This window comes from Chanos chanos, chromosome 11, assembly GCF_902362185.1.
Source record: "Chanos chanos chromosome 11, fChaCha1.1, whole genome shotgun sequence".
NCBI classification, from domain to species: Eukaryota; Metazoa; Chordata; class Actinopteri; order Gonorynchiformes; family Chanidae; genus Chanos; species Chanos chanos.
Window position 1 is genome coordinate 14,417,100 of NC_044505.1, and position 27,893 is coordinate 14,444,992.

The 27,893-nt window shown below is 42.0% G+C and overlaps 1 protein-coding gene across 1 annotated transcript; it reads right to left on the bottom strand.

Annotated features, from left to right (window-relative positions):
- On the bottom strand, positions 1 to 27,690 carry ncapd3 (non-SMC condensin II complex, subunit D3). Its single transcript, XM_030787720.1, has 40 exons — positions 27,639 to 27,690; positions 27,067 to 27,218; positions 26,647 to 26,809; positions 26,191 to 26,366; positions 25,674 to 25,838; positions 25,498 to 25,559; positions 25,301 to 25,388; positions 25,048 to 25,181; positions 24,502 to 24,574; positions 24,176 to 24,301; positions 23,573 to 23,825; positions 22,887 to 22,970; positions 22,651 to 22,724; positions 22,388 to 22,522; positions 21,754 to 21,974; positions 21,030 to 21,221; positions 20,713 to 20,810; positions 20,329 to 20,438; positions 20,112 to 20,219; positions 19,787 to 19,901; positions 19,399 to 19,494; positions 18,810 to 19,048; positions 18,065 to 18,144; positions 17,816 to 17,953; positions 17,351 to 17,484; positions 16,955 to 17,151; positions 16,638 to 16,748; positions 16,330 to 16,524; positions 16,094 to 16,218; positions 15,787 to 15,833; positions 15,583 to 15,627; positions 15,386 to 15,448; positions 15,131 to 15,188; positions 14,887 to 14,944; positions 13,916 to 13,979; positions 12,210 to 12,319; positions 10,718 to 11,354; positions 9,581 to 9,696; positions 3,943 to 4,220; positions 1 to 115 (listed from the first exon to the last, which is right to left on the bottom strand). Exons 1-40 carry the CDS (start codon positions 27,688 to 27,690, stop codon positions 1 to 3), a joined length of 5,487 nt encoding a protein of 1,828 aa, XP_030643580.1.
- Between the last annotated feature and the right edge of the window lie 203 nt (positions 27,691 to 27,893).

Genomic DNA, 27,893 nt, shown 5'->3' on the forward strand with positions numbered 1-27,893 from the left:
TTACCTGGAACAGTGCTGGCAGTAACAGTGCTGGTAGAAACAGTACTGGTAGAAACAGTGCCAGTAGGAATACGGCAGGTAGTAGTGGTGCTCCCAGACAGGGCAAGTTGCTGTCCTGAATCAGTAGCAAAAGGAAGAAAAAGACAGAGTTTAGTGTGATGCAAATCACTCTGCAATTCATAACTTCAGTTGGCATTAGTTATATGAATGAATACTGATGGAATCAAATAACTGAGTCTGTGGTAATGCTACTGACCTTTTACTGTGATGTTAATGACACCACTGGCTTCCTCGTCAATGATACACCTGTACACGCCCGAATCATGCTCAGTGGCATTTGAAATGATTATGTCCACTTTGCGTTTATTTTGGGCCGTACAATGAACCCGGCCTACAAAATAAGGGCTTTGGTGTTTAGGGTCCTCTCTACCCTTCATTAGCATAAAAACTGTCTTTCTGGGTTTGGGTCCCTCATAAACAACATAAAGTCTGATGTTTGACAGGTCTCTCCTCTGGTTTAACCGACACTCCACTGAGATACTGCCGCCAGACTGTGTGACACACTGAGGCATGTTGCCATCATGTCCACCATAACCTACAAACAGAAAAAAAAAAAAAACTAAAATGGACCAGTTTCATGTTTAAATACAAAAGCAAGGATATGCCTTTATTTTACACAGACCTGAGAATCACCTTTATTTACCATGGTACATTACATGTACTAGGAATTTTTCTTGGTGTTCTCCGTGCAGTGCACAAAATACACAAAAAAATACAATAGATACACAATCAATGCGATACAGTGTGCAATACAACAGTGGGCACAAGACTTCCAATATACAATACAATGCACGGTGCAGGACCAGCAATATACGTACTATAGACGATACAATACAATATACAGTACAATGTACAATCTGCAGTAGCAACACACAATATGAAATACGACAGAACATAAAACAGCCTTTTTATTATTAGTAACACTGTTATTATTATTATTACTATTATTATTATTATTGTGGTTGCTATAACTGAAACAGGTAGGCCTGTGTGCCATAATAATCTCGTAAGCTAATACTGAATTAATGACACAATTAACTTGAGTGTGCCTTACCTTGAGAGAAAAGAAATAAAATGAGACTGAAACAATACTTCATGAATTTCAATGTGGCTAGGCCTTAAGACACGCGCGCACACAGCAACATCAGCTGCACGGGTCCTGAAAAAAGACAAACAAAATAGCTTTCATGTTATTGAAGACATGATATAGTTTCGTGCACATATCCCCTCCTGCAAGGTCATATCACATTTCATGAGTAATCCAAAAATTCTCGCTAAAACAGTTTCTCTACGGTCCGAAACAAACTTTCCGATCTTAATGCCACCAATGGTTCCTCGACGTCCCTGTAGCTATTCTTACAGCCATCTAACATTAACCTGCCGCTAATTAGAGAACATTAGATTTCATTGTTCACAGTTATTCATACACTTACTGGACCTACGATGTATTCGTCTTCAGTTGTTTTTGTTTGGCTACTTGAGTCGCTAATTGTGACAGTTTCCCTGATGAAGTGACGTGACTCGCGACAAAGATCTGTAACATAAATGCAATCAATCACATAACTACACAATCCTAAATCATTGCGTGTTTTGAGAAAATAACGCTTGAGTTTGTTGTTTGAACTACGACAAAAGGGGTTCTGACATAATCAACAAGGTATATCACCAATTTGTGGTTATTTTCACTACAACGGTGACTACAAGTGTTTCTGTGGGAGTCTCTTTCTGAGTCTCTATCTCATTGTCGCTAGCATAACGCAACTCCTCATTGGTACTAGATTCACAATACACGTCATTGGCGCAGCTACACAAACAATACACTGGGCAACTATAGGCAGTGACGAGTCCCTTTATTTCACGTAAAGTTAGGTCACATGTTGCACTAATCCCAAATCCGCAACAAAAAGATAAACAATAACTAACAACTATCAAGCAGAAAAACGAAAGCCCTACACACGATAGGTGAGGCCGAAAGAGCAGAACACTGGCGCTAATAATAGTCTAACAGCAACCAGCACGATCTCGTAGCCACTGCAGACAACTTTCTCAACTCACTCGCACACACACAGAGCGATGCCATGACCTGTGCACACAAACGAGAAAGGTTTACAGCTTACTAAAATGATAAATAAAAGCGCTCTGTGTGCTGATGCGTGTATCTCTGTGTGTGTGTGAGAGAGAGAGAGAGAGAGAGAGAGAATGACTGAATGTTGAGGGAGGAGAAAGCGCTCAGAATGCATGAGCATAGGTGAGGAGAAAGAATCGGAAAAACAAAGAGAGCGGGTTCTAAAATCAGAGCGAGTTTGAAAAGGAAACTGGCTCAAACTTGGGCCAAAAATCTACCATAACAGCAACAGGTTGTCTTTGCCCCCCGCGAGAGAGGGAGAGAAAACTGAACCCTCATACCCTCCCTCTCTCTATCATGTATACACATAGGAAATATTTGCAGCTGTCTGTGTGGTGGTCAGGAGGACAATGTGAAATGTGTGTACAAGTTCAGTGTGTGTGTTAATCATGAATGAGAAAGACAGAGAGAATTGGGGACGGGGGAGTTAACTAGCCAGCATTGTCCTTGAAAACACACGGTGCACCCAGTTTCACTGAATCCTGAAACTGTTTTCCACCCCTCCTGTGCTTCCCTCCTAAGGGAGAAAACACACACACACACACACACTGTGTCACACATTCCACCTAATGTTGTGAGGTGTCAGATCCTGTCTCCACCTCACATTCGGTCTACAAATGACTGGAACAGCCTTTTCTTCTGATGGCGGCTCATGCGGGCACATCAGCGGCCTCACATGAGCAAAAAAAAGAAACGTATTTTTGTAGTCTAATATTTCTTACTCTGCAAGAAAGGATGCCAGCTCTACTGGGAAACACAATTACAACCATCAAGAACTTTTGGACATTTGAAATACTATGATCTGCACTGTCATTTTAAGCAACTCACCTACCTTTTTTTAATATTTATTGTGCATTATTTGTTTTATTTGGCACTGTGGCCCTTGTGAAAAGCAATCTTGTTCCCCTGTATGTATGAGCCATGCACATGCACTGTTTCCCTTGGTTTCTGGACTGGGTCACTGAAGCGTCATCAGTGAGAGAGTGGAAACAGTCCTCCGCGATGCACACACAGCCTTTCCATTAACATCAAAGGCACCGCTCTTTTGTGCAAACTTGTTTATCGAAACAGGTTTATAGTCAGCGACTGACTTCCAAGCGTTCCTAAGTGAATGTTGACTCCAAACATAGCTTCTCTGAATAGCTACGCGGTTGGCTACCTGTATATCCTAGCCAGCTAACTAAACCTTTGAGTTCAGGAGTTAAAAGCGTTATCCGGATTGAAAGATTAGGATCGATCAACAGATACAGTCTTTCAAAATCGAACACGTTCTCACAATATGTAGTCTAAACAAACACATACATTACATCCAGGTCGCAAACACCAACTTAACAACCTAAAAAGCCAGGGCCAACTTGATGGTACCAACTTAGCTAGCGAGCTTCACCGGCTAACTTGCTCAAATTTAAGCTTGGCTGTCCAACTGCTCAGTTTGATTATTTAAAGAACCATGTTTCCATAGGCGCCCGTGCACGCGTCTGGAGAGGAAAATCGGAATTATTTTACGTGTAGATATGTCATAATTATGAATTTCAAGAGACTCTACCTTTGGTTTTTTTGTGCAGGCCCGTTGTACGGTTGTGGTCGTGGCTTATCGGAACAAGCTGACAGTCGGCGACTGACCCAAAGAAAAAGTCGCAAAACCGTTTTAGACAGGTTAGCTGTCGTTAGCCACTGTTAGCAATATCAGTTGATAACAACACATTAAGTGGTATTTTGCGCATACAAACGCCGTAGTAGCATGTCCACGGTTGTACGGGGTGTACGGCTGACTTCCGGTCATGTGCTGTGCTACCGCTATCACTCTCAGTAGAGATTTGCACCTGTGGGCGGAGCAGTTTCTGTACCAGCCTATGATGCAGCCCGTCAGCAACCTCTCGGCAGTGCGCATGTAGAGGTTCGTGCGGATGCTGGCATAACAAACTTCCTCAGTCCTCTCAGGAAAGAGCTGCTGGTGAGCCTTCTTGACCACGGTGTCCACGTGTAGTGACCAGGAGAGGTCCTCAGTAATGTGCACACCGACGAATTTGAAGCTCTGCTAGGGCATGACAGCAGTTGATTGTAGGTGGGGAGTTCAGTAGACAAGTTGGTGTTGTTAAGGTCGCCAAGCACAGAGTTTTCCACAGAGGAGATGTAGGTGGCTAATTCGCTGATTGCTATGTTTGCGTTAGCCACCGGGGGGATGTAAACACCGACCATAACAACCGAAGCAATCTCTCTGGGAGGGTGATGTGTTCTGCATTTAACACTGATCTATTCTAGGTGAGAGGAGCAGGACTTATTTAGCATTGTAATATATGCGCACCAGTGCTGACTGACCATGAAACAAACACCACCGCCTTTGGTTTTCTGGATTTTAAAATTCTGGAAATGTGACGGCTCAGCAAAAATATTGACTTTATTAATAGTAATTACCTTGTAAAAAAAAAAATCCATCCTAAAAGTGTCGAAAGCTAGTTGCCTGTAAAGGTTAAGAGCACTACATTAGGTGAAGCAAAGTTGATGTTATGGTTTTCAAACCTCTGCTTAAACTATTCGGATGATGGCAAAGTGCAATTCTGACATAATACAGGAATATCTAACTGACACCTGAAACTCTGGCTTATCAAACTCATTCATTTATTAATCTATGTATTTTTAATGTTAAGTAGTCCATTAAATAGTTCCCCAATACAAGGCAGTGCAACATGAGGGAATAGGGATTCACTCTGGTCACAACTTACGTAGTAACAATGAGAAATTTCTCATTGATCTTGCCGTATGTAGTAATTACTTTGCTGTGCGTTTATCATGTCTAACATAACTCAAAGTAATGGATTCATCTGAGTGGTTCAGAGAAATTCAATTTTACGAGGAGACAGATGAGTACCATGACTGTACAAAGGGAGTGAGTATCAAGTTTGCAGTGAAGAAAGCAGGACAGAAGTTTCAAGTCCAAGGTAATGTGACAGGAAGAGCATTGCACAGACATAGACAGGTGCATTAATAACACTGTGAGAGTTTTTGATCTGATGGTTATTTAAAGTGCCACAAAAATTTACGCTCATTTCTCATGTATTTATGTTAATATCATTTAATTAGTTTTTCTATTCCAAAGATGATTTCTTGTCCTATGTTGGAACACATGATACGTAAAATCGGTTTGTTGTGGCGGACAATGAGCAAAATACAGGAGTACTTCACGAGTGCCATGATGGCCCAGGTACAGGAGGACATCTGGCCACTGTCAACTACACAATGAAAAAAATTATACTCAGCATACTATTGGACCACCATTACCAAGGACACCATCCAGTGGGTGAATAAAGCTCTACTAAAGATAGTAATGCAGACACAGACCTTACCTATTTACATCCAAATTTATGATTTCATGGAATATGTCTACGATCTTGTCCACAGTGTTGCCTGAACCAAAGCATGGACACTGTTGCTCCTACCATGCACCTGGTGGTTGTTCTGCAGCCATGGTCTGTCATTGGGCCTCTCTCTAACACAGAGAGGGGAAACAATTACATACTCACAACTAAGTGGGTTGCCACTGAACCCGTCAAGAGCAAATCAGCAGATGTGGCCTTAGGACTGGTGTGGAAATTCTTTGATTATGGCCTGATCGACAAAGTGATCTGTGATCAAGGACGAGAATGTGTCAGTTAGGTAGACAGACAGTTTTCTATGCAGTGGAAAGTATGAATTTCACATTTTCAGGGATTAAAACATTGCACTCCCCTCTTTACAAACAGGCTGTCTGTATGTACTGTTTTCACAAATCATGTATATGTTTACCTGTTTGCAAGACAATTGATATTTTCCAAACTTGAATTTGTTTTTCAGGTCAATGAAAACATCTTCAAATGCCTGGGTGTCAAACAGCACATCACCTCCGCCTACCTCCCATAGCCAAGTAGAACAAACCAATTAAACCATAAAGTGGGGTCTAGTCAAATGTGTGTACATATATATAAAGAGCAGACTGATTGGGACATCCCCTCGAAGTCATTATATGTTCAATTATAATGATGAACATCAAATTACTGAACAGTTTGAAGAGAGAAACTGAGGACAAAATCTTGCTTGATATATCTGAAATGAAGACTTTGGTTTTGTTTCTGATGAGCCCTTGGTGTATGTTATGTTTTATGTTTTATCTTTAACTCAAGCCCAATGGGTGATGAGTTTTCCATTGGCAATCCTGCTGATTCTGTTTTCTCCTTAGTCCTAATGGAAATGCAAGATTTACTTTAAGGTTCGCTTTCCCATATAACCTCAATCTCACTCTTTTAAGTTGTTAAGCAACATCATTTTTGATTTTTAAATAGTAGGGTCAGTAAAGTGTGACCATGGCTACCTTGCCCTGAGTCCACCTAGGAGGAAAAGAAAGGTCAGAATGAGGAAAACATTTGACAAGTTTTAAACTTTACATAATAATTAAATATATATGAGAAAACGCTCAGCTGTCTTTATTAAATAGAATCGCTACCCAGAATAACTACTTACCAGTTACACCAGAACTTGTGAATGTGTATGAAAAATACACAGTTTTTGCTGTGTAGCCCAAATCATATCAGAAAGGAAACCTCTTTCTCTCTAACTGCTTCCCTCTGATCTTTCAAACATCATTAAGACGCGTAATAATTCACATTCATTGTGTGCATTGCTGATTTAAAAAATCATTTTATTTCTTACAGTGTTTGTAACTTGTCTGTTGTTGCTTTCTTATATGTGCTCCGGACAATGTCTGGAGAATCAGATCCAGACCTTGTCCAGAGTTGCCCTTTCACACATGTACTGCACAATAGGAAAACACAAAGATATGTTATCACATAGATAAGTGTTACAAAAGCCAGAGAAGCCCCTAATCATCATGCCACCTGAAAGTGCCACAATGCCCTGTGTGCATAGTAACCCTAACCCGAAGTATTATGGGGAATGCCCTGCACTTAACCAGCGGCTGTCTTAACATTTGTGGTCTTGGGAAATAGACCAACTAATTTAACTAAGACCGGCCCCCTAACCTGATACCACCCTACGTGTCGCATATGAGGTGCGTGTATGCCTGCCCATGAGTGTGAGTACTTAAACTAAACAGATACTACATTCAGATATTGTATTACAATATTCTTTTTTTTTTTTTGTCAGAAAAAGAAAAAAAAAACGAAAAAACAAAAGTCAAGTCAAAGTCAACTTTATTGTCAATTCTGCCATATGTACAGGACATACAGCGGCGGGGAAAAGGGAAAAAAAAACCCCACGATGCCGCGAGCAAGGGTCAGGCACAAGCGCTATGCTAGCACCCGAAAAGTACTATGCCCATCAAGTCATTCACTGCTACTGCAGTGGTAAATGCATAAATGCATTGGGAAATTATTTTTTCCATTGGACTGGGTCTATCGCCATACAGTTTTATTTTCGTTAATGAGAAGGCAGTTATAGGTTATCTAATGTGCACTCAATATTTCTGTCATTCAAATTCAATAAAACTCATTGTGTATACTGTAGTCTAGTTTGTCGATTTCTTTTGCCGCAGTAATGGTTCTTTTTCTCCTTTTGGAGGTATTTAAAAGGTCATTAAAAAGTCATTAAATTTGTACTTCAAAATGTGCAGCTATCCTGGTTGGTCGTAAACAACAGCTCTTAGCTGCTATACCGTCAGCTGGCTTACGTTACTTCAGCGTTCCGACTGGCGGTGCGAAAGCAAACAGAAAAAAGGCCCTAGAACGAATGTAGTTCTAGGGGAGGCTCCACAGGGGGTAGTTCCTATCGAATTAGACCCTAGAACTGTTTGGTGCGAAAGCGCCTAATACAAGGGTTTAAAAATACTAGGGTAAAAAAAATTACTAAAAAAGTACTAAGAATTTAAATATTTACAAGTTAACCCGGGCGTTGCGGGTCGGGGACAATAACAAGGCACAGATCACGAACAAAAACTGTAATGATAACAAATATAGAGCATAGTGATAAAGATGTGCAAGTAATACGTCATCCACAGGATGAGTAAGCAGCAGTTTTGGAGTGGTAATGAGTAAATAAAAGCAGTTTTAGAGTCGTAATGAGTAAACAGCAGCAGTTTTAGAGTCGTAATGAGTAAATAACAGCAGTTTCAGAGTAGTAAAAACTACAAAGACAAAAAAAAAAAAAAAAAAGGCAAACAGAAAGTATGATCACTTAAAATTCTTCACTGGTGTGATTGCTATTCTCATCTTGACAGGAAACAGCAGTAAAGTCCAGGCATCTTCCTGTTTCTGTGACCTCTTGCTGCCTCTTCACTTCACCTCAAGTTAAAAAAAAGAGGAAAAATGAGTTATTAGGGTTTTTACTTTAATGATGCACTGAAATCTATTTCCTTGGCAGAGGCCAAAGGCGAATATCCAAAAAGCCAAACACCTAATAGCTAAAGTACTGGGTTTTTTTTTTGTCATTTTTAAATAAATTTGTTCTAGTTCTGCATGCATTAAACCATGTTATTTTATCAAATTTCAATTAGCTCCAAATTGCTCCAAAGTGGGATAGCTTATTTTTTCATGTTCTAGTCGGTTGTATAGTTTCTGACCTGCTGTGAGTTGATCTTATATGGTGATGTAGTAATTGGATTGCTGTTTATTCTCTTTTTGCCTTGCTTCAGTCTATATATATATATATTTTCCCTGTTTAGGTTGGGTTCCTGGTGGAGTGATTGGCGGCTACACTGGCAGGTGTGTATAGTGGTCCCTATCCCCCCCCCAGCCCCCATCACACTGCATGCTCACATTCACTGTCTGATGTGTTAAGCTGAGAATCTAGACCTCTTGTCCCCTCCTCTTTGACAGTGTGTGCATGACTAAGAGCACAGACACAAACACATGTGGCAGCGAGTAGGTCTACAGCAAGGTCAAGTCCCTTCAGTCAGTTCTCCACCCTCCATTGGCCATATGTTGGTATTCTTCATTGTCCCCAAGTTGGTGTTGCTATTTTACAACTATCCTGGTCTTCGTGTATTGAAACAAAGAAAGATGAACGGTGCTATTTTTCTAAATTTGCATTTTGACATGGTGTTGGTCACCAACCTATCTATGTGGGCACCCCCCAACCCCACCCCCTGACTGAAGACGTCTGCTTATGAACTATTGAGGTGAAAGTCCTCAGGTACCATTGTCAAAGTTTAAGCATTATTAGTACCTTGTCATAGGTCGGTTACACTGAGTCAATGAAATAAGCGCTTTGAAGACAGGTGCAGCTTTTTCCACATTCATTAAACATATTTGTAGTTAGCTGATAGAACTGCAAAGGACACAATAACTACTTTCAATTAAATATTCATGCTTTCTCATAACTAGTCCTTCATTATTACACTACATGCTGTGGATGTGAGTGCATTAACCACAAATTCACATCAATACTTTCAAAATGCAGATCACTTACCTTCAGGTTCTTGTAATAGAAAAACGACAGAACTATCACCGCCAGGACGTATAGCACAAATGCCACCAATGCACACAGCCGAGAACGGACAACAGCAAATTGTGGTTTCGTTGGTGCTGTGGGTCAAAACGTGTATTAGAGATATTTCCTCTTAAAATTGATAAGTTCTTAATAATAATAATAATAATAATAATAATAATAATAATAATAACAATAATAATAATAATACACTTTATTTGTAGAGCACTTTTCATGATACTCAAAGACGCTTAACAAACATAAAATAATCAGTAAAAAAAATCATAATCATAAGAAAAATAATAAGAGAACATAAGAAACAATAAAATAAGAATTAAGAGTCAGAGGCACTTGACTAAGGAGAGAAAAGTCGTAAAATCAATGCATTAAAAGGGTATAAGAAGCAGTGTTAATCATAGATTAAAAGCAGTTCGAAAGAGGTGGGTTTTAAGGAAGGATTTGAATAGTGATAGTTCAGTGCAGTCCGGTGCTTGGTCCTGCATGGTACAGGCAGGAGTTTCGCATCAGAGGAACGGAGGCTTCGGGAAGGAGCGTGGAGATGGAGCAGGTCAGTGAGATAGGAGGGGGCCTGGTTATGGAGGGCTTTGAAGGTGAAAAGGAGAACTTTGAATTGGATCCGTTGAGGGACAGGAAGCCAGTGGAGTTTCTGAAGGACCGGGGTGATGTGATCACGGGAATGTGAGTGAGTGAGCAGGCGAGCAGCAGAGTTCTGGATGTATTGAAGTTTATTTAGGACTTTGGTTGATGAGCCGTGAAGAATGCTGTTGCAGTAGTCAATCCTAGATGTAATGAAAGTATGGACCAGAGTTTCTGCAGCCGAAAAGGAGAGTGATGAACGGAGATGAGCTATGTTCTTTAGGTGGAAGAAAGCAGTTCTGGTGATGTGGTTAACATGGTGTTCAAAAGAGAGGTTGCTGTCAGAAATGACTCCAAGGTTGCGGATGTGTGGGGAGGGAGACAATGTGGAGTTACTGATGGTGAGGCAGACATTGTGAGCATTTTTTGTGAGGGATTTGGGACAGATGATGATCATATCTGATTTTTCCCAGTTTAGCATGAGGAAATTGGCTTGCATTCAGGATTTAACCTCAGTGATACAGTTGGTCAGAGTAGAGTAAGTTGCAGCGGTGATGGAGATGGGATGGAAATTGCACATGATGTTGGGGTTGAGTCCAGGTTTTTCGAGAATGGGGGTGACAGCAGCCAGTTTGAGCATTTGGGGGACTGAACCAGAACTGAAGGAGGAGTTTATGATCAGTGTGATGAGTGAGGAGAGAACTGGGAGACAGTCCTTGATGAAGTTGGATGGGATGGGATCCAGAATGCAGTTGGAGCTTTTCATTCCCGCCATGATGTTGGCCAGTTCCATTAGGGAAACAGAGGAGAACTGAGACGGGGGCTGAGTGGCGAATTGGAGAGACGCACTTTGGGAGCTGAGGAGGGCTAGGGAAGTGGTCAGATTACTGTAGATGGTATCAATTTTAGTTTGGAAAAATGAAAGGAAAGAGTTACAATTATTGACAGTAAAGGTTTTGAGAATGTTGTCAGTGGGCTTGAGAAGATTGTTTATTGTTGAGAAGAGAGCCTTGGGGTTGTTGGAGCCAGAGTGTATGAGGTCTGAGTAATAGGTGGACCGAGCCGTGGTGAGAGCTTCTTTGTATTGTTGGAGGTAGTCTGAATAAGCCTGAAGATGCACTGTGAGGCCAGTTCTCTTGTAGAGTCTCTCGAGCTGGCACTAGCGGGTTTTCATTTGGTGGAGTACAGGAGTGCACCAGGGAGCTGAGTATGTGAATGAAACGGTTTTGGTTTTAACAGGAGCCATCTGATCAAGACAGGAGGAGAGTATGTCGTTGTAATAATTAACGAGATCAGAGGGATTATCAGACAGAGGGGAGAAGAGGTGGACAGTTTACTAGCAAGAAGAGCAGATAGAGCCGAGGGAGAGACAGATTTGAGGTTTCTGAAGGATATATTTCGTTTGTTTTTTGGAATGGGGATAGGGATGTCGATGTCCAAAATGACTGCCAGGTGGTCAGAGACGTCAAGGTTGAGGCTGGAGAGGTGATAAATTGAGATGAATTCTTGCATATTAAGAGTGCCTTAGTTAGTCCACTCCTGAGTGCATCATACCTGTAGTCGTGGAGCTGGTAAATGATGTTATGTCAGCTGGTGCATAGGTGGGACTGCCCGCAGGATCATCTGAGGGGGGGGGGGGGGGGGAAGAAAAGAGTGAGGTTTGGTAGCGAGGAATAATCTGTACTTCTGAGCTAAACAGCGAGCATTAAATAATTAATACTTGAAAACTTGATAGAACCAAGTGTTTGGAATTATGACTACAGTACTGACCTGTAACTGAGAGATTACAGGTGCTATAGTTTGTGCCTTCAGCTGTTGTGACATACAGTGTGTATTCTCCTGAGTGGGTCTTGCTGATATTTAAGAGAGTTAGGCATATTATGCCGTTCTCCAGATGCCGGAAAAAAACACGACCTCTGAAGTCTTCGTGTTGGCTTTCGCGGTTCTCTCTGCCCTTAATCATTTGGAATACTACTTTAGATGAGGTTTCACTGGTGTAGCTGATATCTATTACTGTTTTTGATGAGCTGTTCTCTGGGCTGAGCATCCACTCCATGGTGACATTCTCCCCACTCTTGGCCTCAACGTCAGCCTTGGTCACGTGAACCAAACGATCACATTTACCTAGAAAAAGATTTAAAAGAGCTGGTTACATTTTGAGAATGCAGGACTGTTTATTGTCAAACTAGTGACAATTTTCCAGGTGTAGAAAATGGAAAAAAAAGGAGTTCCGTATACTCCACACAGCAGTAAGGATAAAAGGATGAATATTATTATTTTATCACTTTGGTATATGGTAAGGGCTTTATGTGGATACGGTGTCAAAAAGAAGCTTGCAACATACTCTGCTATGTGAACAAGTACCAGACTCTTAGTTCTTAAGAATTTGGTGTGTGACTTACCATGACTTGACAGCAGTAGTGCAAAGAATATTCGCACAAGCATAATCAGTGGGTCTGAAAGCTTATAGGCACTGTCATTCCTGGAGAGACAAGAACAATATATATGCAAAATATTACTTTATTGGAGAATCAACGGAGAGCAGATACATGGTGGCCATGAGGGTCCTTTCTGTGTGGAGTTTGCTTGTTCTCCCTTCCGTGTGCATGGGTTTCCTCCGGGAGCTCCTGTTTCCTCCCACATACTAAAGACGCGTAGGTAAGGTGAACTGGAGATACTGCCCCTAAGTGTGAATGTGTGTGTCCGCCCTGCGATGGACTGTCGACCTGTGCAGGGTGTTTCCCCGCCTTTTGCCCGATGAATGCTGGGATAACCTCCAACGCCCCCGCGACCGTAATTAGGATAAACGGTTTAGAACTTGAATAAATGAATGTCAGCTTGTCAGCGTCAATTTTTTTCAGTCCGTCAAATCGACATCTTCGTAAACCAATACGGGTGGAACAGTCAGTCTCAATGATTCTGTCGCTAAGCAACTACCCCGCTGAGCATGAGTGGAGCAACGTTAGAAGAGCAAATACATACGTGCAATGGTCATTTGTCTGATTTTATGAATTCGTCGGGTGTTACTCAGCATCTGTCGATGTAAAGTTGTAGAGCTGGCCTACGACTTGCAAGCTTACCATTATTATTGCAAAACTTATTTACATCGTTTTATGTTCAAAAACATGATAAAACACACACACGGTACCAATCAAACATTTGAACATGACATGACGGCTCAGCTCAAATGACCTTGTTTATATATATATATATATATATAAACAAGGTCATATATATATATAAACTTTTTTTTTAACTTGTGGGTTTTAGAGCTTCAAGACAGCCTCAAAAAGAAATGTGAATTGAACTTTCCACATTGTCAATACATTCAAGGAAACACATTTACTCCCTTCCATGGGAACAAATCACACTCCAAGTTGAACTCAGAAGTTGTCCTGGTTTTAGTTACACAAAACGCGCTCTGAAGACATCACGATTATTTCACCGATTTGCGTTGATATCTGCAATGCTTACCGGATAATTCCGTCCTCCGCCAATTTAGTGTCCAAACGAGTGTGCACAAAACTTGCGGTAAAGTGACATGCGGAAAACGAAGACGATATAGATGTGCACAGAACTGCAGAGAGCAGGAAACATGACAGCTTGCTCTGAGAGGTTTACATCGCTCCGCCCACCCCTCTCGCTTGACCGCAAGATCTGACATAGAAAGTTCCAAATGCCCTGCACCACTGCCTACCAAGCAATATTTCTAATGGCGACCTGTGTTCATGTCTGCATTCGTCTCTGAGGCTACGATTTCGTTTCCTAAAGAGGAGATGATCCCCTGTCGTTTGAAAGGGCTCGTCTGGACACCTATTGTTATGATGGAGTGCAAAGTCCAGCGTGTATCCCGTTTTAAGAGTATTTACAATTCAAAGTGACAAAGAATGTGTATTTCCAAAAAAAAGTAAACTGTCTAATAAGTTAGCTGTTGTTTACAGAGGACGATTTGGCCACCTTGATATGAGGGTTAAAAGGCGACATGTTTAGGAAGTTACATGACTGTATTTAAACAGTGATCTACAGACATGTCATAGTATTTATATGGAAATACACAAACACTCTTCAATCCCTACAAGTGGCTTTGAAACATAGTTTTACATTTCTAACACAGTTAACAATGTAAAAAAAAGCTGTGTGATTAAACTAATGACTTCCCAATTTCCATTAAAAAAAACATTAGTCATCTCGCTTTTTTAATGTAAGTAAAAGTTGCATACAACTGAAAGCATGTACCTACACATGCCTGCAGTATTTATGAATAACATGTCCAATCATGTGAGTCCTGTTGTTTTGTTGTGTAGTTTAGATTTATGCATGTTTATTCAGTTGAAATTTCTTATGTGACGTAATACATTGTACGGAGTCACAGATACAGTGGAAATAGGATGAAGTAAAAAAAAAAAAAAAGTTTTCCCCCGGTAAAGAATGGTGTCATTAAATAAGCATGCATGTGTTGCATGGGTTAAATAGAATATGGATTAAGAATGCTTTTGTATGCCACACGCCATGTGAACTCCACCACAAATGCATCACAAAGGGAGTTGTTTAGGTTTTATGTACAAAACCACAGGTTACCAAGCAAATATAGAGGAAACACACGACAGGAAATAAATCAAATACAGAGCAAACAAAACAAAACAAAACATGTAAAACAGACAGAGTGAAACAGACACGCGTTATTTTCTGACTGGTCTGGCTTTTCGGCGCATAGGAGATTCCACATTCCACTTCCGCGGCACTGAGGCTCTGAGAGACAGAAAGAAAGAGGGGGAGAGAGAGAGAGAGAGCGAGAGAGAGAGAGAGAGAGAGAGAGAGAGTGAGAGAGAGAGAGAGAGAGAGAGAGAGAGAGCGAGAGAGAGAGGGGTCAGGATAAACCACAGCATCCATTTCAAGTGTCCAGTTACAAAGGCAGACAGATAAACTGGTTCTTACTGGTGATCAGGGGACATGAGGTGGAGAATGCTGCCGTCTTCATCCAGACTCTTCCTCCCTGTAAACAATCAGAGATCAGATTTAACAAGTCTCACTGACCACACAATAAATATGTACCATGTCACTTTTTACCTATGATCTACATAACACAAAACTAATTATTACAGAGATCTGCTGTATATGTTACGTAATACAGATAAACTGCATTATAATATAACATGATGATAAAAGATATCGTACTGAATTGATACATACCTGATAGTCTCTCGCTGTAAATGGCGCTGACTTGTTCTCCAAATGTTACTTCATTTATACTCTCTGAAAAGTTAGAAACAAGACGTGTCAGCAGCGGAGAGAGGGAATTGTGTTAATTTTTTTTAAATGGAAAATCGAAAATCAACTTTGCGCGTTCAGGTGGGGGAGGTGGATGAACGCGTGTTTCTCAGTCTTACCCTGGGGCGTGCTGATGGCTCTGCCCACGCCCTGTGTACACGTTTCTGTGGGAAGAATGGAAAGGGGGGGGGGGGTGGGGTGGTGTCAGTGAGTTTATACTAACAGCTCTGCATAATTTTAAAGGTATTTTGAACTTCGTTTTACAAACATGACACTGTTTCAGAAGAAGGAGTTGATTTTAAGAGTCGGAGTGCATTAGTCACCTGATCCACTTCTTTCCCGTGCAACGATGCCAGAGAATGTCCTCCGCCTACAAACGTGCACACACACACGCACAGACAGACACACACACACAGTTAAGATCAGGCCAGACACTGAAAAACTGGACAGCGGTCTAAAAGAACTCCACGCAACACCAAGGAAATTTAAGGGCAGTCATAGTTTTTTGGGGGTTTTTTCCCCCTCTGATCTATATCTCTCTGAATATTTTTATTATCAGTTCATCCCTCGTACTTATAATCGTAAAATTGTGAAAGTTGTGCTGGCTTGTTTGGTGGAGAGCCGTTTTACCGGAGCAGGTCGGAGGATTTGGGGGTGCGCAGGCCTCGCGTGGCGGAGCGGGGGGGCAGCGGGGTGGCAAAGCCCACCTGAGAACGGAGAGCACCTGCTGGAGCCGGAGAGACAGGAACAGAGGCCTACAGGGAAGAGAGGGAAGAACACAGAGAGAGAGAGAGAGAAATGAATCGGAATCAGAATCGGAATCAGTGTGTGCACGATTGTATTATCAGAGAGGGACGAGTACTCACTGTTGGAGTTCTGCTGGCAGGTTCTGCAGTGCTCAGGCTGCAGTTCCCCAACTTCTGCTGCACCTCCTCTTCCTCCTGCTGCTGCTGCTGCTGCTCCTTCTCGAACATCTTCAGGTTGTACTCCACCTCCGTAGCCAACTGCTCGTCTGCCGCCAGCACCTCCCGGACCTCGTTACGGTAGTCCTGCATGGTCACCTGGCAAACCACGCAAACACAATCCACCCATTTCTACGACCCGGCACTGGCTCCAAACATAAGCTTTCTAGATCTTGCGGTTCATGTCTTTAAGGTGTGGTGGGTGTGGTCACCTGTAGATAGGCCATCAGGTGTTTGAGCACAGGTGAGCGTTGCTCCTCTAGCATGTTCTTCAGCGCAATGACGATGGGGATCACGTTCTTGATGAAGTTCCTCTTCTGCACCTGTGTGAGGGGAGGAGAAGGGGGTTACATACCCATGTGGAGAAGTACAGCAATGTTATAATCTCGCAGTTTATCAGAACATCTGATACCAGTCTGAAACCGATAACACGATGCATCCATCACCAACACTTAGTGCCAGATGTCACATGTATTTGGATATAGTTGGTCTGTCAGTGCCCGGCAGGATGGATAAAGTGTGTTTTTACCTGTGAGATGAGTTTTTTCTGGGCCACCTGTATGACAGCCTTCGCCATGGCCATCTCGTCTTCCTGTGGGTCCTCCCCACCAGAGGGGGCGCTCATGGCAGTCAGCTTTATCTCTCTCAGACTCAGAACGTCAAACGTGTCAGCGAGGAGCTCTGCTCCGTCTGAGTCCAGTGGCAACTCGCCATCAACAAAACAGGCTACAGACAAAATACACACACACACATACAATTTAAGTAACACAAATTTACATACAGCTACATAGAAAGGTCATAAAATCTTTAAGTAACGAATGTTACAAGGGAGAGGTAACCATGCACAGAAGAACCCAAATAAACTTGTCCGCTCACACACAAACAGCGTGTGGAGAACAAACAAAAATAAATCACAAAGTCTGACCTAGGACGTCCTGACTGATTTTGGTGATGATGTTGAAGCGCTGCTCGTCGGTGAAATGTTTGAGCAGAAATTTGTAGATCCTGAACCGCTTGCCTTGATTCTGGGGTCCTTTAAGAGAGAACCTGGCCTTCTCACTGCAGAAAATGCACGCACGCACACACACACACACACACACACACACACACACTTTAAATTCCAGGGAAACTACAAACTAAAAGCTACACGTTCTTATCATGTCTGGCAGCACTGGTCTCGTTTTGCTTTTCTATTTATTTACTTATTAAAAAAAATATAAAAGACATTCAACCAAATAAAAGCAAATAAAATAGGATTAAACAAAACCGGATCTATGTACAAGTAAATAGCAAAACCGGGCAGTTGTAGCCCGAAACACTTCAGTTACAGTGCCAATTCACTGCTCACTGTTCACAGTGTGTGTGTGTAATCACGGAGACTTTACTTTACCTGTCAGTTTGAGAGAATTTGTTGTATTTTTTGTGCTTGTCGTAGGAGTTGAAGTGGAAGATGCACTCGATGAAATGCTGGGAGAACATGAGTGGGTTTTTCTTCAGCAGAAGATGAACCAAACAGTACTCGCACAGACTGAAAGAGACGGAGAGAGTGAACGGTAAAGGGCGAAGGGTAAAAAAATTGAACGGATGAGGAAAAGAGCAGGTTTCTGTGAGGCTGGAAGTGCTTTTCGTAAACACGTACCCGGCAATGTCGGGGTCTGGGTCCACCAGAACCGCGGCAAAACGGAAGAAAAGCGAACCTTTCCATTTCACAAACTCCTCCTGTTTAAAGAGAGACACAGCACAATGGGTCAAAGCCTCAGAATATGCGGTGTGTGTGAGTGTGTGTGTGTGTGTGTGACTTGCCGGATGTTACTTAGTCACTGTGACAAGTGTCTAAGGCTGGATCAATGCTGTTTACCAGCTGCTGATTGATCAGTGGTTATTGGCTGGCCAAGGCATGTGTTTACAGATGTATTTGCTGTGTACAGTATTTACAGTGTACGTGTCTCTCTGTGTCTCTGAGTGCATGTGTCTGAGTCTCTATGTCCATTGTCTATGGCTGGTTGGTCAATATTTTGGGTATGTGTTTATGTATGTTTAAATAGTGTGTGGGTGTGTGTGTTTACTGAAAGAGAGAGTGTGTGTATGTGTTACCTGCTGTAGGCTGGTGAGAAAATTGTGTGTGTGTGTGTGTGTGCGCCCTTCAGTAGGTTTCTGAGCATATTGAGTATGTGTCTGTGTGTTACCTGCAGTTTAAATAGTGTGTGGGTGTGTGTGTTTACTGAAAGAGAGAGTGTGTGTATGTGTTACCTGCTGCATTTTGAGTGTGTGTGTGTGTGTGTGTGTGTGTGTGTGCGCACGCACGTGTGTGTGTTATCTGCAGTAGGTTGGTGAGCATAATGAGTGTGTGTGTGTGTGTGTGTGTGTGTGTGTGTTGGTGTTACCTGCAGTAGGTTGGTGAGCATGATAAGGGTCTGTTCTCTGATGAGGGCCTCGCTGTCTCTGAGGCAGGCGGAGATGTTGGGGATGTAGCGGGTGACGGTGTTGGTGTACCGCACACACAGGTCACACATCACCACCACCACGTTACTGCGCACCGCCAGCTCTTTGCCAACCTCCAACTCCTGCGCCAACGCTGGCAAACACTTCTGCATCAGCTCCTCATTCTGCAAACACAGCTTACCTACAATACAAGACAAAGATCGTTTTTCTCTTTTTTTTTTTTAAATTCTCTTTACTGATCACTTTGCGACCATGCAGAAAGAAAGAACCATGTTAAATGAAAATCCAACAAAGGTTGTTATAAATTCTCCAACATGTTCACAAGATCAATGTAATCTGACTGATTGTTACCAAACTGATCAAAACAAAAAGACCCAAAACAAAATAATTAAAAAAAAAACCCTCTGAGCAGAGAGTTAGAGAGAGTGTGTGTGAGAGAGAGAGAGAGACAGAGAGAGGAGCGATGTTTCGCCTGTTTTTCAGCATGAAACGTGAGAAACACTGAAGCAGTATGGTTGGGCAGGTTTATACCTAGCGTAACGGCGGCGTGTGCGCGGACCACAGTGGGCAGGGATGACGGTTTAAACTGAGACAGAGGCTGACTGGCTGGCATCTCCTCAGAGCCCTCTGAGAACAGAAAGAAACAGGACATGCTTTTTTTTTTTTTCTTTAATGACACAACATTATGACCTCATCAAATCCTTATTATGAAAAACAAACACTTCACTATGACCTAACTGAAGCACTCTGTGACAGGAGACGCTTTATCATGACCTCATCAGATTCTTCTTTAGGACAGAACACATGCATGCACACACAGCACTGCGCTGTGACCTCATAACAACCTCTGTTTAAAAAGAGCTCTTTATGACATCATAATGGTATGATCTGAATAATTCTCCCGTAGGTCAGTTCTCACCAGGCTGTAGCTGCACACTGGACGTGAGAACAGACTGGACGAGCAGGATGACTCGTTTGCTCACTTTGGCCGGACAGTGCAGGGAAGCAACACCCAAGGTGTACAGATGATTCACCTAGCACAGAAGACACCCTTAACGACGGCACCAAGACTGGAGATTTCCTCGGGGGGGGGGTAACATTGGAATTCATGTACTTTTTTGGCGTTTTAAGATGAACAGAATCACGCGTGATTTCATAAGGACGGTCCTGTCTTTCTGATAAACACGTCAGTTCGGTCTAATTTTTAGTGCTGTGGTAAGACGTCAGATAAATGAGGTTCTTACCAGTAAGTCCACATTGAGATTGTCGGTGCCTTTTTCACTGAGAAGAACGCCAGACAGGTAGGATTCACAGAGAGAGACCAACTCCCCGCAGTATCGATTCATGAAGTCCTGAAGAAACCGATTTCACAGATAAAAGAAAAGAAATGACAGAAGTTAATTGTTGCTGCGTACAGAGAAGAACAGGTATGGTGTGTGTGTGTGCGTGTTTGTGTGTTACCATGGTCTCCTGGACGTTCTCCCTCTGTCCGAGGCGGTAGAGCGTGTCCACGCTGGCGCTAATTACCTCCAGGGGCAGATTAAATCCTTTCAACCAATTCAGGAGGTCCTCTGTCCGATACCACACAGAGTAAAACACAGAAAAAAGGTACTGTCAAATACCACACAGAGTCAAACACCACAACACAGTAAAACACAGCAAAAAGGTCCTCTGTCCAATTCCACACAGAGTCAAACACCACAACACACTAAAACACAGTAAAAAGCTCCTCTGTCCAATACCGCATAAAGTAAAGTGAAACACTGAGAGCTGTGTGAGTACATACACAAACAGACACACAAATACATCCACGTGCATCAATCTCACACACACACACACACTTACCCACTATCCTTGTCTTGGTATCTTCATTGAGATGCTCAGCAATATCTCCAAACACAGCTAAGATGTGACAGGACAGGGTAACAGACATGTTCTTAGACCTGAGAGAAAGAAATATTGAAGCAAAATGAATAATGTACACAGTATGACAGTTCCCAAAGAATGACACTTTATCATGTTAGTGCAAAACCTGACTGGTCTTATTACGACCACTTGGGTCTTAGTGCAATAGTAAAATATCATTCGGGGTAACCAGCGCTAACCCGGTGGCTTCCGACCGATAAACCAGATAGTTAGGATGCCGCCCCGCTCTAACTGACCTGATCATGTCGTCCCAGGCGTCCAATAGGTCGCCGAAGTTGAATTTAGGGGCGGAGCCGACGATTTTAGAGAGCAGAAGCCAGGCTCCGGCCACACGTTGCGTGTCGGTGTGAGAGATGAGGTTGTTGAAGAAAACGGAGGCAAATTTCTTTTGCTGGGACAAGACACTGAACGCCTTACTGAGGTAACGCCTGCAGACACACGGACAACAAAGGAATTTTGATTTGAAAAAAACATTGAAGAAAAACTCAACTGTAAGCTTTTGAAAACACATATTTACTCTGAAGACCACTGCTCGAAAACTGGTATAGAAAACACAATTGTATAGTTAAGAATCATGTCCCTTAAAGAATTCAAGGGCACACAAGTCTTTTCTGTAATTGCACGCACGCACACACACACACACACACACACACACACACTCACACACACACACAGACACACACAGACACACACACAGACACACACACAGACACACACACACAGACACACACACAGACACACACACAGACACACACACACACTCACACTCACACTCACACTCACACTCACACTCACACTCACACTCACACTCTATATAAAAGTCCGCAGTAATCTCAGAGTAAGATGTGTTGTGTAGTATTTCCCATCCTGTAGAAACACAGTTCTTCAGGACACAGGATATGAACCCTCATAGAAGAGGAAATGATCAAAGAAATGATTGAAAACGTGAAAAATTCTGACCGTAGGTCCTGACACTGGTCACTCATGAGGTCCAGCAGGTCCCAGGCCAGCGTCTGAGACACGTCGCCGTGGTTATAGTTGCTACGGTGTTTGATGTGCGCCAGGATCATCTGGTCCAGACATTCTAGAGCTTTCTCCTGGACTGAACTTTCTGTGTCCATTACAGCAGGGACCACACCCCTGAGCCAGGCCTCCTGGATTAGGCTGCTCTCCGGACGCGCCTGTAGAAAAACACACACACACACACACACACACACACACACATACACACACATACACACACACACACACACACACACACACACACACACACACACACACACACACATACACACACACACACACACACACACACACAAACACACACGCTGACTACAAAGTAGCGCACACGTATAGCACGATGGACAAGGTGTATTTTAATCGCCAAATAGAGAGAGATCGAACCATCCACAGTAAAAGAAAAATACACAGTAAAAATGAATAGGAGACAGAGAAAGAGAGAAAAACATACACAGTAAAAATGAATGAGACAGAGACACAGAAACACACACTGTCCAGTAAAAATGACCGAGAGAGAGAGAGAGAGAGAGACTTACACAGTAAAAATGAAAAGGAGACAGCGAGAGAGACTCACAGTCAGCAGGTCCATGAGACACTGTAGAGCTTTCTTCTTGACAGAGACAGCAGGGTCCCGACATCTGTCAGACAGAATGGCCAGATTCTCCGGAATACAGGAGATCACGTTGTGTTTCAGCAGACCTGTTAGTGTCTAAACACACACACACACACACACACGTTTAGGTGTGGGTCTAGATTAACATGTCTGGAAATGGTGACCTCTATGTGTGTGTGTGTGTGTGTGTGTGTGTGTGTGTGTGTGTGTTGTTGAGCGTTTACCTGTAAAGCACATTTCCTGACATTAGTTTTGGGGTCACTGACGCGCCTTTTGACCAGAGCCATGCTTTCCTGAGCTACATAAGGGAAAGAAAAACAAAAAAAAAAATCCATCAAACATACGACCATAGACTCAATACATTCAGGCACAAACACTCAGTGCACTTAACTCTCATACTTCAAATTAATGAGCAAAATGTTGCAGTGAAACAGCAACAAACAATGCAGCTTTATCTTACTCTCAAAAGAGGCATTTTGTGCCGTGACCTCAATCGTTCTGAAGGTCATTGCCATTTTTGTCCCATGAGACTTTCTGAGAGTACCTGGAAAAAAAAAGAAGTTAAATCAGTGAGAACACTTTATCAATTAAAAAAAAAACCATTTCAGTCACATATGGACGAAATAACAAAATGTGTAAACTCGTAATTACTTGTATTACTTATTAATATGTGTTTTTGTAATGTGTTTTCTAGAAACATCCTTACTGAAATGTGTGTTTTGGGATCATAACAATAATAATAATAAAATTACTTGAAAATAAAACAAACAAAATCAAAATCAGTGAAAAATGTTTTTCTTAAAAATCAAATACGTACCCTCAGAGCTCTCTGAGTCCAGCGTTGTCTGTGCAGTTGCTGTTAATATTGTTCAGAAGAATGAGTATTCAAACAGACAGTAACACCGCAACTCATTTACAAAATAAAGACAAGACAAAACTAATCAAATGTTTAAAACACACACACACACACACACACACACACCAAAAACTGCCTAGCTAAACAAGCAACTGATCTTTTACGCCTGGGTAATTATCATTAACATTCACGTCGCCACATTTGCCACTAGCTAACATGCTAACTGTTGCTCTAAGCTTTGGTAACTTTTTATTGACAATAATACATGAAGTGGACTGAATTTGACTCACTGGTGGAGAACAGCTCCTGTACACACTTGGTGGCGTTGTGTGATGGCAATTCCAAACACTGGGCCAGGCAGTGGAGGGCGTGGCCTCGTACCGTCGGGGAGGGGTCAGAACGCCGGCCAAAAATCATGCTCTGAACCAGGAACTTGTGCGGGAGGAAGACGGACAGCTCCGGGGGCAGGGAAGGCTCCGCCTCTCTCTCTGGTTGCTCCAGCAACACCATGGCAACATCCAGAGCAAACATTCTAAAGGCAACCTTACAGAAGAAGAGGAGATTTTTAAAATCTTAACCCAAACACAACAGCAAAAAACCTTTCAGCAACCCATAATATAGAAACCCCTTCACCAGGGATCTAGGAGTAAAACAATGGAAGGACAGAACAGTCAAAGACTCACAGTAAAGGAACCCCTTGATTCTGAATGAAGATTTTCATTTTAAGGAAACTGAGCCTTAAACTGGCCCCCTCTGTTGAAGTGGCGTTGTTTCATTTATGACATCATAATCCCCCTTATTGCATCATCACAAAACTAACACAGATAGCATCGACTTTAATGTATATTTATCCCTACTGACTGTCAATAGATTCAAGACAAAGACAGACTCACCTTGGTGTGCAGTGAGTACACATACAGCCATTTGATAAAGGCGGCATAGTCCTCACTGGGCATTTTAACCACCAGTTTGCCCACAGCCTGTGCCCCACTGCTGCGATACTCCGACTTCTCCACCATCTACAATTCACCAGTCAAACCAATAGACCGGCAAAGACAGAGTTAATCACCGCTTCAGCGGCAAATTCACATCAAAAACAAGCTTATAAAACACCTAGCACCTGCAACCGAAGCGATTTAAATCCACGTTCTCGTTCAAACAGAGATGAAACTTGGTTTGAGTCATTCTCGTTTAACGCTGATGTAAAACACTGACGTACCTGATAGCAGATATGCTGCAGTAAGATCCTGAGTAGAGGAAGAACATTCTCCTTTTGTTCGTCCACAATGTGACTAAAAAACATGAAACACAGAAAGATCTACAACTCTGTTCTGTTAAAATGTCAGTGGAAATGTTTTTTTTTTTCCTGTTCTTACTTAGATTAGTCCCCGGATTTTATTGTACATATTATTATGCTTTTATGTCTTACGTTAGTGTGCAATGCGGTCACAAAACCTGATGTCTAAAAGTGATTTGAACGCTTTTGACGTGTCAAAGGCAAAACTCAGCAAGGTGTGAGGACAAAGAAGCTTCTTGCTTACACACACACACACACACACACACACACATAAAACTAATTAAACTACCTAACTAAGATTACTTTGACTTCTAGCATCCTTTTAAACATCCATATTAAGGCATCAACAGATGATGTGAATTCTGCTGTTTGTGTCTGTTATCATGCTGTCTCTGTGATTGGTGGTAAGATTGTATCAAAACTTTATTTAAATAAACACTGGTAAAATAACATGAGACAGTTACACACTTGATGAAGCTGATGGCTTGGTCACGGGCAGCGTACACAGACTGGGAGGGGACCAGTAGGCGGGGTTTCGACCGGTCCTCCTTCCTCATCATCAGAATGACGTACAGGAGTCTGTGGAAGACGCGTCTTCGACACTGTACAAACACAAGACCACAGTAGCAACGGCGTAAAAACACACAACTCAACGACATCTGAGTGGTAAGTGAAGAAATTATTTAAAAGACACAGGAAAGCATTGATGGCTTGTGACAACCTCATTTCCTTCGCCGTGATTGGACGAGCAGAGCAGCTGCAGTCCGTGATAGGCCAGCTCAGGCAAGCCCTTTAGTTTATCGATGTTCCTGTGGACAGGCCGAAGAGAATTAGGCTGAGTTTCCCAAACAGGGCCAAATGTGTGTGTGTGTGTGTGTGTGTGTGTGTCCATGTGTATAATGTGTTTTACAGACTTACTGTCTTTCAGAAAAAGATATCTCTCCAATGGCTGACTCAAAGTTAGTGAGCTCTGTAAAAAGCTGAAAGTGGGGGAAAAAAAAGGATATTTACAAAGGCTTCTGTCATTTGATATCAGTGAGAATATACTCTTTAATCCCGAGCATTCCGAACCAAATTCGACTTTTTAAACAGACCCGAACGCAGTTCTCTGCACTCTGTGGCTTGTCCTTCAAGGAGAACTTCTCGAGGAGACCGAGAAGGGTTTTGACCAGGGAAACGATTTCCTCTCTCAGGTTCAGAAGATCCTGCGCTGAGAAATACACCTCCTCTTCCTCTGTGTCATCTTCATCAACCTCCATCTGTGGATAGGTGAGTGGGAGGAATTATGTTAACTATACATACACAGCTGTCAGTCACTGAAAGCTGAGGTCCTGAAGTTCCATAGCTTTCAATATGTTTAATATTAGCAATGTGGTCAGTCTTTGCGCTAACCATGTACCAGTCACAGGTTTAACTGCTGATTTAATGCATGAAAACACTGATGTAATTCTGTATAAAGTCAAGCCTGCCTTGCATTTAACAAAGGAACTGTACGAAATTTGAATCCTCCCTAAAAAACCTAAACTGAACCACATCACTCTAAAATAAAAAAGGTAACACAATTTTAAACGATAAAATAGTCTGTAATGAAGGATTCAGTTTTAGCCTGACCTCCTCAGAGTCTTTCCTTGGAGGTTTAGAACGTTTCCCGCCCTTTGAATCGGCCTGGGAACTCTTCAGTGAGTCTTTTTTACGCTTCTTTCCCGTGTCTCCCGGCCAGCATCTCAGCACCAAATCGAAACAAATGTCAAACAGGATCTGGTGGAACACTTTGTTGGCCACGCTACCTGCACCCATACAAAATCACAATCTTATGAATCCCCACGTTACTAAAACGCAGAAACAACTACAGATAAGTACGATACACATATTTTCTTGATAGTTGCTAACAGTTCATCACAGACAGACAAAACTAGTTTGGATAACACTTAGATTAGGAAAAGACACGCGTCAGTTCCGACTGAAAAAGGAAAAACAATAATCAATGAATAATTTTGTATATTTTAGGTTTGGACTGTTTCTTTTTCCACAGTATGGTCCTAAGACGTAAAGAAAGGAAGATCTGACCTGGGATTTTTAGAAGCAGTAAGTATAGAGACGCGGCTTGAAGGGCGTACAGTCTCTGCTCAACGCTGGGAGTTTTGGTCTTAGCTGCGAGTATGAAGTAGGAAAGTAGCGCAACGAGGGATTTTGCTGAAATTTCATTCTCCCCGAATACCATCCAGACATTCTGTATCAAAATTGAGAACAATAACAATCCAAAACAACAACAACAAAAACTTTCATTATGATTAATGCTATGTGTGCATTAGGCAGAAAAGACCACATACCAAACACCACATAGGGGCGAATTTTTAAAAGAGAGATGTTTAAACAGATCACATTCAGAGTATTAATATTTATATTTGACTAAAAGTAAATAAGATTTTTGCAGCTGACGACCAATTATCATTTGCTAGATTGTTTTCCCTTTAAGTCGATACTTACTTGCGTCGGTTCTTCATCATCTCTCACGAACTTCGACAGCTGTTGGTAAACTTTTCTAAAAACACTCGGGTTTCCCTTAATATTCTCTTCTATTACAGCATCTAGGGGCTCCGTATCGGTGAATTCAAAATCCCACACCAAATCCACCCATTCTGTAAGGAAAAGGACAATGCTATAGCTGCAGAAATACTCATTGTTGATCTCAGACGTGATATGTACAAAACAAAACTACCGTATGCAAAGACTTCATAACAATGCAACAGATTGTTGACAGCTATCAGGAGTAGCTGTGATTGGCGTATCCTAACCTAACTATATTGTAACTATCTAGATAACTCAGCAAACAAATTAAATAACACCCCGACTGACTAAATCTGACAGTTTGTGTAGTGCAGCTAGATATACAGATTTTCTTTACACTGACGTACTGATAGGTAGGTAGTACGGAGTATCGCTAGGAAACTATCGCACAAACAGTGCAATTTGTCGATAGCTGATATGAATCTAAGGTTGGTGAAACTTGATTGCTGCGTCAACAAAGTCATTATTTTAAACAAAGCAACTGTTTTTACCTTTAGAAAGATCTTTAATTTTCAATAATTCTAGCGCGTCGATGAGATCCATTTTCGTTTTGAAACAACGCGCCAATTTTCGAAACGCGGACCTAAGTACGTTTCCTGGTCCGACGTTGGGTTGCCAGATATGTAATTTATTTATTACAAAATTGTCAACTGTTCTCCATAAACTGATTGAAAAATACTGTTAAAAATACATAAAAGTTATCAAATGTCGTGCTTCACTTCCAAATATAATAAGTTTACTATCAG

Coding starts and splice junctions, on each gene's coding strand:
- ncapd3 (XM_030787720.1), bottom strand. CDS start 27,690: ATGGATCTCATCGACGCGCTAGAATTATTGAAAATTAAAGATCTTTCT. Junction 25,389..25,497: donor ATATCTTTTTCTGAAAGACA/GTAAGTCTGTAA, acceptor GCCTGTCCACAG/GAACATCGATAAACTAAAGG. Junction 23,826..24,175: donor TGTACTCACTGCACACCAAG/GTGAGTCTGTCT, acceptor TTCTTCTGTAAG/GTTGCCTTTAGAATGTTTGC.